The sequence below is a fragment of the Oryzias melastigma genome, linkage group LG9 (genome assembly GCF_002922805.2).
Source record: "Oryzias melastigma strain HK-1 linkage group LG9, ASM292280v2, whole genome shotgun sequence".
NCBI lineage: Eukaryota > Metazoa > Chordata > Actinopteri > Beloniformes > Adrianichthyidae > Oryzias > Oryzias melastigma.
Genome location: NC_050520.1, coordinates 4,440,951 through 4,451,076, shown reverse-complemented (window position 1 = coordinate 4,451,076; position 10,126 = coordinate 4,440,951). Strand labels below are relative to the sequence as shown.

General features: G+C 40.7%; 1 protein-coding gene across 2 annotated transcripts; it reads left to right on the top strand.

The window, feature by feature from the left end:
• Nucleotides 1-8,694, top strand: emb (embigin). Of its 2 annotated transcripts, XM_024274783.2 has the most exons (10): nucleotides 2-368; nucleotides 511-650; nucleotides 1,737-1,817; nucleotides 1,941-2,124; nucleotides 3,621-3,703; nucleotides 3,779-3,915; nucleotides 6,177-6,332; nucleotides 6,425-6,542; nucleotides 8,018-8,051; nucleotides 8,124-8,694. In XM_024274783.2, exons 3-10 carry the CDS (start codon nucleotides 1,793-1,795, stop codon nucleotides 8,182-8,184), a joined length of 798 nt encoding a protein of 265 aa, XP_024130551.1. In that variant the 5' UTR covers nucleotides 2-368; nucleotides 511-650; nucleotides 1,737-1,792; the 3' UTR covers nucleotides 8,185-8,694. The 2 variants fall into 2 exon arrangements, with proteins under 2 accessions (XP_024130550.1, XP_024130551.1); XM_024274782.2 differs by lacking the exon at nucleotides 511-650 and having other exon boundaries at nucleotides 1-368.
• The last annotated feature ends 1,432 nt before the right edge of the window (nucleotides 8,695-10,126 follow it).

The window sequence follows — 10,126 nt, the reverse complement described above, 5'->3', positions numbered from 1 at the left end:
GCCTTTCAGCAAACGCCTTTAGCAATCAGTAAAAGCGTTGACACCAGCAGTATCACAGGAAATGCAACTTTTCTAGAATATAATAATAATTAACAAGTAAATAACAGTAATAATACTCCTGCCATCTTTTCTTTTTCTTTTTTTCAGGTTGTAAACTTCCTGAATCATCAGAACAGAAGCATCCTGTGACGTCATCGCTGCGTCACCTTCCGAAGGGGGAGGGCGGGGGGCGCTCGCGCGCACCAGCAGCTGCTGCAGAGAGCAGCTCGCGCTCAGAGGACGCAGGATGGAGAACATGCCGGCCTCCTGGAAGCTGCTCCTGATGCTCCTCCTCGTCCTCACGGCCTCCTGCGGACGCGTCCACGCAGGTAAGTCCATGTCCGGCTGACGTTTTGACGCGGGGTCGTCTCAGTGTTTCCCGCCACGCCGTGAAGAAAAGAGAGGAACGGAAAGGGTTAAAAGTTTATTCATTTATTTTTAATTATGTTCTGTAAATGTCTCCGTTTAAAGGCCCAGTCAGAATGTCAGGAATCGAACCAGAACCAGCGGCGCTGCTGGAACATCTTGTCTGAACTGAGACCGGAAAGAAGAGACTTTCCTGTTTGACCTTAAAACTGTTGGACTGAAATGACATCTTCTTCTCTTTAAAGGTTAAACTGTTCAGAAACGCGCGTCTTCTTCACAGTTTGAAACGGAAATAAACAGAAAGTATACATATATACAGTATTTAATTCAAAATTACTCCAACACCTGCTGGTACAGATGTTGGAGTAAATACCTGTCCCCAAAAAACAAAATCAGTCTGACAATAATAATTAAAATATATTAAATTCGGCAAATTGGGTTTTTGTTTAAAAATGTTTGTCAATATTTAATTTACAATAAAATGAATTCTTGAGAAAACACTTCATTTGATGGTGATGCATAATCATTTTAACATTTAATGGTTGCATTGATGTATACTTTTTAATTAATAACAGGTATAAAGATGTACTCCTTTTAAGTTATTCTTTTGCATAACTTTACTCTTCAGTACAGACTAGTTTGACATTTTTAATTCAGAATTTTTCCAAGTGTTAAATCAGCTTTTAACAAAAAGACGTTTATTTTTGAAAATTACTTTAATCCATAAAACCTTAAATTGTCATCCAGCTCCACTCAGATCAAGTCACTTCAGTCACCAGCCTCTTGCCACATAGAGGCCGCCATGTTGGAACCAGTGAGCATCCATTGGTCTATCGTTTCTATGGTAACCACTCCCACCAATCAGGACTAAGCTTGTTGGAAGGCCACACCCCTACCTCTTACCCGGGCTACACAAAACCTGTCTAACGTTTTAAACGCTGAACATGGAGGCCAGCAAGCTCCGCCTACTTTTACTGAGACATCTGATTGGTCAGTTTATACCTTGAACTACAGAAAAAATATTTTAAAAAAAGAGGATTATCAAGAAGACAAAAGCATCAGAGCCAGAATAGTTATTCTGACCAACAGCTGTTTAGAAGTCTGTGGGGTTTTGGCTTCTTGGAGCCACTTCCTGCTTGGAATGCCAAGGGGGGCGGGGCCAGTGTGGTTGGAGTTTCACGGAATGGGCTTGCTTAGCATAATAAACTGAAATCACTAAGAGTTCGCACTGTAACGTTACGTGTAAAGAGAATGACTTTTTGTTTGTCCAGTTTGTTTGTTTTCCTCTAGTTTTTTTTTTTTGATAATAACTTTATTGCTTTTTCAATCAGAGACGCTGGCTCCAAGCCCGAAGCCGCTGGCGTCCGTCCCCGCTCTGTCAGCTGACATGAGGAAAGTTGCCGTTCTTAAAAGTAAGTTTGGAACCACTCGAGCATCTCTGCTTTCCTCGATGACGATGAAACCTTCAGTCCAGCGATTCAGAGGCTGAATTCACCTCCAGCCGGCGGTCAACTCCTCCTCCCTGTGACACACAGGTCAAAACTCAACCCAAAACGTCCAGCTGCTGAATCCGGTCAATTTATCCCTGGAGTGTTCCCTGACCGCCGACCACAACAATCTTCCAAACATCTCCGCTTTCTGGAGCCAGGATGGACGGGAAATTCCAGACAGCCGCCTCACCGTGGCGCTGGAGAACCAGCAGTATCATCTCCAACGGCTGTAAGTGCTTCAGTCTCTCAGGAGCTTCATTTTTATCACACATGACAGAGTTAAGGGGATTCTGGAACATTCATACGTAAAAAAAAGTAAAAAAAAATCAATTTTTAATTGATTGGGCGTTAAATAAACAACTCTCCTCTATTTTAATCTCCCAAAATGCTCCACAAGGTGTTATAAATAGTTTACTTGAAAAGAAATGAAGGATCATATGTTTTACAGTTTTAGTATTTACAGATCAAAATGTTGATTTTTTTTCCAGAGAATTCTGATTTTCATATTTATGGAAGCTGAAAAGGACCTTCCCTACGAGAAAACGAACTTCAATCTCTCGTTTTAACAAGATCCACTATCTGCTTATAATCAGATCTATTTTCTCAGTATGACCAGAAATTAAAGTTTTTTTTATTTTTGTGAGATCCAACATCTCGTTTTAACCAAAAAAAACAAAACAAACTTCAATATCTCGTTTTAACAAGAAATTGAAGTTTGTTTTTTTCATTTTAACAAGATCCACCATCTCGTTTGACGAGAAAAATACATTTTGGTTTCTCGTTATAATGAGATCTTCTATCTCGTTATAATGAAATGAAATCTATTATCTCGTTATAACAAGAAATTAAAGGTTGTTTTGAGATGCATTTTTGGCTTCCCTACATGTTGGACTTTTTGACGTTAATTAAATTGAATCTTCGATTTCCTCTTTAAATTCTGGTTTTCAGTCAGATCCCTGATTCTCTCTTAGAATTTGGATTTATTTCCTCCAGAATTAATATTTTTTATTAGAATTCAGAGTCCTGATCCTTTTTAGTTCAGTTTAAAAATGCAGACTTATTTCAATATTATTGACTTGACTCTTCAAATGTGAATTTTTATCAGGAATTTGACTTAAATCTTTAAACTATATCCAAAATGTCATAATTTAATGTTTTTATTTGCATTCAAACGATTCTCAAATTTCTTTAAAAAAAAGAATTTCAAACTTGTTTTTATGTTGTCTAAATTTACTCTTTTAAGTTTTGATTTTTAAACTCCTGATTTATAATAAGCCATAAAAAGACAAAACTAATCAAACCTATTTGAGATATGAAGTTATAGAAAATAAAGACATTAATGAAGATGATAGCAGATGATGTCATCGTCTGATTGATGTAACTAATCAATAATAGACATTCTTGCTGTTATTCATACAATAAGCACATGTAAAGAAAATGATTATTAGTTAAAGTCAGGTAGAGTTTGATTTGTTGCTTGAAATAGAAGAAGTTAATTTATGCAACTGTACCGACTTTTCTTTTTATTTGTTTTATTAAGTTGCCATAATCTGATCAGATCTAGTGGAGATTATTTATGAAGTAATAAATGTCATGTTACATCATCAAAACTACAATCATTATTAGTTTCCGTCCTAAAGAGTTTTCGTCTCTTCAGTTCAGTGTGAGAACTTCCTTCTATGACAGAAACGCAGCAGAACAACTGAACAGATTCTATCTCAACAGGTTCTATATCTCCGGCGAGGAGATGCTGGGAAGTTACTCTTGTGTGTTTGAGAATGGCGTCCGAGCAGACTTCATTCTGGCCAGTAAGTCCGACCGTCAGTCCGGCAGTGACAGCAGCTCGCCGACCCTCTGACTCCGCCCTCTGACTCCGCCCTCAGCTCCGCCGTTCGGTGAGGTCCGAGATAAGCCTGTGGTCAGCTACGTCCGCGACTTTGTGGTGCTGCCGTGTAAGATGGAAGAGGCCAAACCAAAGCCCCTGAGCTGGCGTTGGTTTAGGGGGAATAAAACACACAAGGTGAGCGGTCGACGTCCAGCTGGTCACTTTGATTCGGGGTCATCCGGTTCGTGTTCTCCCCGGATTCTGTTCTTCATGGCAGCTGGACTTTACAGGTTGATCTAGAGGATTCTTATGGGGACAAATCAGGATCTGCTTAAAGTGAACGAAAAAACAGATTGAAAATTTGAAAGCAGTTTTAAACTCAAAAATACACATTGTAAGCTTGAAGGAATTGTTGAAAAATGTTGAAAATTTGAAAAAAAAAGTACATTTGAAACTAGAAAAATAAAACTATTACCAGTTTAAAAAAGTTTATTTGTACTTTATACTTTCCTTTTTTTCGTTTTTCAGTTCTCTGTTTTCAGTTTCAATTCTGATTTTTGAGTTTTCACTGCCAAGCCGGTCATAATTCTACATGGGGGCGGGGCTTTGAGCTCATTGGCTACCGGGACGTGTTTCCAATGGGGATGACAGAGAGGAATCCTCACTACATGAATGTTTTCACACTTTTCTCTCATTTTTTTTTAACTCCAACTTTTCTAACTTTAATAGACAGATTATTCTAACATTGGGATGAAAAGAGATCCCGACTACAAGCGGCTGAAATGAGTTTCCTCTGGAGGGTGGCTGGACGCTCCCTTAAAGATCGGGTGAGAAGCTCGGTCACCCGGAGAGAGCTCGGAGTAGAGCCGCTTCTCCTCCGCATCAAGAGGAGCCAGTTGAGGTGGTTTGGGCATCTGATCCGGATGCCTCCTGGACGCCTCCCTGGAGAGGTGTTCCGGGCATGTCCCACTGGGCGGAGGCCCCGGGGAAGACCCAGGACACGCTGGAGAGACTATGTTTCTCGACTGGCCTGGGAACACCTCGGGGTCCCCCCAGAGGAGCTGGAGGAAGTGACCGGGGAGAGGGAAGTCTGGGCATCTTTGCTTAGACTGCTGCCCCCGCGACCCGGTCCCGGATGAAGCGGAAGAAGATGGATGGATGGATGGATGAAAAGAAGGATCTGATCACAATGATGTTTTTGTCCAATGGGGGGGTGGCTAGCGTAGCAGCTCCATCACTCCAGCTCCATCAGCTCGGCGATCTTTCCAGGACGTATTCCGCCTTTTCCCAGCAGTAACTGGGACAGTCATCCCCGCGGCTCCAGAAAATGGATGGAAGTTCAGAAAGAAAACCATCGTATTGAGCGGCCATATTGGATCTTGTCACTAAAAACGTCACATAATCAAAGCTGACTCCATGATTGGTTGATGCACCTTGCTTTAGGTTTTGACGTGCCCCGTCACATCGACCCAAATCGTGCTGGAACATCTCATCTGTATGTCGACTGAACATTTAAACTCGACGCTTCTGAATCACAAGTCGCATCTGCTGTGAATTTTATTTACAAAGTCCAACATCATAAAAAAAAAAAAAAAAGCCTCATTGGGCTTGATGCTGGTAATTGTACAGAAGCAAAAGGTCGGTCATTAAATCTAAATAATAGCTGAAAACTAGACTAGGGGTGTAACGGATCGTGTCTGTTTTAGGGTCACGGTTCGGATCATTTTCGTTCATTAAAAGATAAAAAAAATATCCTTTTAAAATTTTCAAAACATATATTTGAGCAAACACATATACATGTCAGGTGATGTTTAGGACAGCCAAAAGCAGCGGATCCAGAGTGAGAAGAAGGAGTTTATTTTCACCAGGAAACAGTCTTTGGGGATTGTGGCGAAAGATGTAGGAACTCCTCCAAGCCAGCAGGTGGTGCAGCTCTCTTGGGAGATGACGTCACTGCTGCGCGGGATAGTGCAAGGAGGCAGGAAGTGGCAGAGAGATGCAGGGAGCCGGAGATGTGGCGAGGAGCGAAGATCAGAGGCCTCAGGCGGGAATAAACACTCCGGATTGTTGGAGAGAGGTCCGGGCTTGAGACTGGACAAGGAAGGACGGCGCTGAACAAGCGAGGCGGCGGATCGGAGCGGAGAAGGGAGACGTTCCGCCAACGAGGAGTCAACAGGACACAGACAAAAAAACTAAAACATCTTTTTGTATGATATTTACATGTCTTGAGACCAAATCTACAAAAACTGGGAAAAGAATGCCTGAAAATGATTTTGAAATGACCAAATCTATCTGCAGTAACCCCAACAATGCACATTCTTTCTCGAGTTAATGGTGCAGCTCCGTCCTGTAATGTTCAGGTGGATGAAGGGTGCCAAAGCAGTTTTACATTTTACAAATGTTGATATTTTAGGTCCAAATCAAAACCTCATTGTTGGGCTGATTTCTGCCTGTAGGAGCAGATCTCTGAGCAGCCGGAACGATTCCAGATCCACAGCGAAGAGCGGAAAAGCAAACTCAAAGTGATCAACCTGACCCACGAGGATGCTGGGGTTTACTACTGCGGCGCCGTGTACGCCATCGGCACCACGATGAACCCCATCGAGCTGAAGGTCAGTCCTGGATCTGTAATAATAGTAATTACACAAAATAAAAACATGACATTTCTTTTTCAAATGTTTTTGTTTCCTCTTCAATCCTGCAGGTGATCACCTACCAGGAGCCTCTGAAGCCCTTCATAGGCATCCTGATTGAGGTTGTCCTGTTGGTGGCCGTCATTTTCCTCTGCGAGAAAAGACGGTCCAAGAAAAACACTTCCAAAGGTATTTGAGCCGACCCCCTCCCTTTAGGATGCAGCCGCTCCGCTCTATGACCCTCCACGGATATTTGTGCCATCAAGTCACAGTTTGGAGATCAAAATAAAAAAAAAGTAAAGTTTTAAGAATAAAACTGCATCTTTTAAATTTTAATATTTGCTTTCAGAACATATTTTTTCATTTGCAGCTCAAATGTTTTTAGATGCGTTGTGCCTCATCTCACTTTCACCCTATCTTCAATTCTGCGTTCAAATCTCTGAGTACAGAATAACATATGTACCACCAAACAGCCAATCACAGACAAGAGGGTTCATGCTGATTGGTCTAGATTCTTTCCAATCAGGTGTTTCTGCTTCGTGTTGCCGTGCTTGGAGTCAAATGCAGACTTTAGACTTAAAAACATCTGCGATTTGTCTCTGTAAAGCCGGACGTTACGTTGCGGTTATGTTTTGCTTAAATTAACTATAGTTTTTTCTTGAATAAAATGTTGAAAAATTAATTGAAAATTGCATTTTTTACACACACACACATATATATATATGTGTGTGTGTATCAGTGACGTGCGGTGAGGTTCACGGCTGGTGCTAAACAATATTAAACAGGAATTTGTTTTGCAACCTCTAATTCTATTCTTTAGCCGCGGTGTTACATACATTATCTGGGCTCACCAGCGCCCTCTGCCTCGAGGCATGCGTACTGCAGTGAGGCCAGCAGACTCTGCTTCACCTGGTGTGTTTTAAAGTGCATTTTTAGCGGATAAAAAGACTAAATGAGTCACAAACTGGCATCAATGTAATCAGACAGAAGGCGAGAGAGACAGAGGTCATTTTAAAATAAAGCGTATTTTATCATGATAGAAAGACCGAAACAATACAGGCATTCATCAGCTGTAGTTCCAGTCAGAGCGTGAGATGCTGGGGAGGGGGGGCTACAGCTGCCTCATCCAGCGATGTCTGGCGGATTTGAACAGGAAACATCCTGTAGGACTTCCACATCCAGACGGACAGGATGGTAATGGAGAACTAACCAGACATTGTACTGGTGGATAAAGAACAGAGGAAAGCCGTTGTGGTGGATGTGGCAGTACCAAGCCATGGTAACATCAAGACGAAGGAACATGAGAAACTGGAGAAATACCAGGGACTCAGAGAGGAACTGGAGACAGCTTGGAAGGCGAAAGTGACAGTGGTGCCCATGGTGATTAGAGCACTCGGGGTTGTAACCTGAAAACTGGAGATCCCTGGAAAGACCTCAGACATCTCAGTCCAGAAAAGTGGAGTGCTAGGAACAGCTAAGATACTGCAGGACCCTCAAGCTCCCAGGCCTCTGGTAGAGGACCAGAGCTAAGAGGAGAAACCACCCGCAGAGGATGAGAGGGGTGGTTTTTTTTTTTTTTTCCATGTACATTTATCCTCAAAACTTTACATTTTGTTTAGAATATTTTTAGTACAAATGTATTGAGATCTTATTTCTTCTTTTAGGAAATGAAGAGAATGTAGATCAAAACAACATCAAGTGAGTGTTTTGGGGGGAAGTTCCACATTTAAATGTTTTTGAATCTGTTTTTAATTAGAATTTCCATCTCAGGCTGCAGGAAGAAGAAAAGGGAGCAGAAGAAGGATCTTCAATGAGACAGCGCAAAGTTTGAAAGCTCATTTCACGAAGAACTTGATGACTCTCAGACTTGAGGAGACTCAAAGCAATATTTGTTAAATAATTTTATTCACACCAAAGTACAGCAATACACTCATTTAAATGGAGACACTCGTTCTTCATCAGCTTCAGTCTTTAGATGTTTCTGTCTCCACTCACTGACAGGAAACCACATTTCACTTCCTGACTTTGTGCAGCTAAGCGTGCACACCTCCACTGTAGTAACCATGCAGATGTCAAACCATCGTCCTGCTTCTGGATGGGCTATACTTTGCTAGCAGTGCCTTACAATCTAAAATCCTCTGACACGTTTCAGCTCATCCTGTTGTTCCTCACACTGTGTTTGCCTTAACATCAGCTCCATAGATAGATATCCTCTAATATGCAAACGTTTCACCTAGAATATAATCACGTTTACTGTATGTGGAAAAACGAATTAATGTATTTAATGACTTCAGCTATAAAACAGGAGTTCATTATGAATAAAATCATGTTAAAAAGAGAATTTGACTTGAGTTTATTTTATTAATACAACCAGGAAGTTGTTTTATTTTGAAATGCTTCTCCATCTACCGGAACTCCATCTAATCCATCTAATAGACTGTAGTACATCTTACTGCCACCAGAGGGCAGAAGACTGTAATCCCTTGGCTGTGGCTGTCAGGCACAAGGATGCAACCTCAAGAGAGAGAAATTACCTTCTGAGAGCACAGCCTGAGATACTAAAGGTTTCCACACATCCTCGAAGCTCCACAAACCTGCACAGGTAAATAAATAAAATGTATTTTTATTGATTATTATTATCTTCCAATCAGCAATGTCCCATAGTCCCTACCTTTTCTGGTTTATTTGTGTTTCATTTTTCTATATTTCAATTTTGATTACGGTACATTTACTTTTACTTTCCAATTCATTTCATTTTTATTTCATTTCTTCTTTTTTATTCAGATTTGGTTTCTACAATGTTGTTTTAGTATTTAAAATGTACAAATGTATTGGTGCTGAGATGGCCCAGAGGCTCCCAACCAGTTTCCTCCCACAGTCACCGAGCGATCCAACCGCACCATTAAAACCATGATGGCGTCCTGTGTGGGTGGCCAACATCAAAACTGGGACCAATGGATCAGGAGTTTGGCTTTGCCATCAATGCTGCCTTCCATGAGACTACAGGAAAGAGTCCAGCAGAACTCTTCCTTGGGAGAGCTCTGAGTTGTGTTTTTATTTTTACTGTTTTTTAGTCAAAGGCAACATCATTGATTGAACCCTAAGTTTTCTATTTTTATTTATTTTTTTAACAAAGAGTATTTAAAGTAATGTTTCTTACAGACATACTGATCTTAAACATGTTTTTGTCTGAGTGATTTGTCGGTGTGATTTGAACTCCATAGCCACGAAATAGTCATCGTCATAAAAATGACCTAGGGCAGGGGTCTGCAACTTTATACGCTAAAAGAGCCATTTAGTCTAGATTTATTACAAACCAGAACCCAACAAGAGCCACTTTATCCCATTTTATCGTTTAAAAATTCAAAATGTGTAAGCTTTTTTTTTTGGCAATTAAGCATTTATTTATAAAATTATTTCAAAACATACTACAATAATATAATTACAACAGTGTCTATATGTTTCTATATTTAAAATAAAACCCACTCTGTCAAGAAAGGTCCTCCAGCTGCAGCAGCTTTACTTGTGTCGAAAATGCAAGACAACCAAGCAGTACATTTTTTATCATTAAGATTTTGGTGTGCTTTTTTAGAGTCTAACAAATGGTATATAATGACATCATAGACGTGTCATCACAGCCATTGACTTGTGATGTCATCAAAGACTGTAATGATGTAATGTGTCATACAGGTGATTATGTCATAACATCATAAAAGTCTATGATGTGATGATGTCATCACGCATCATCACATCTTGGGCTGACATGTGATGAC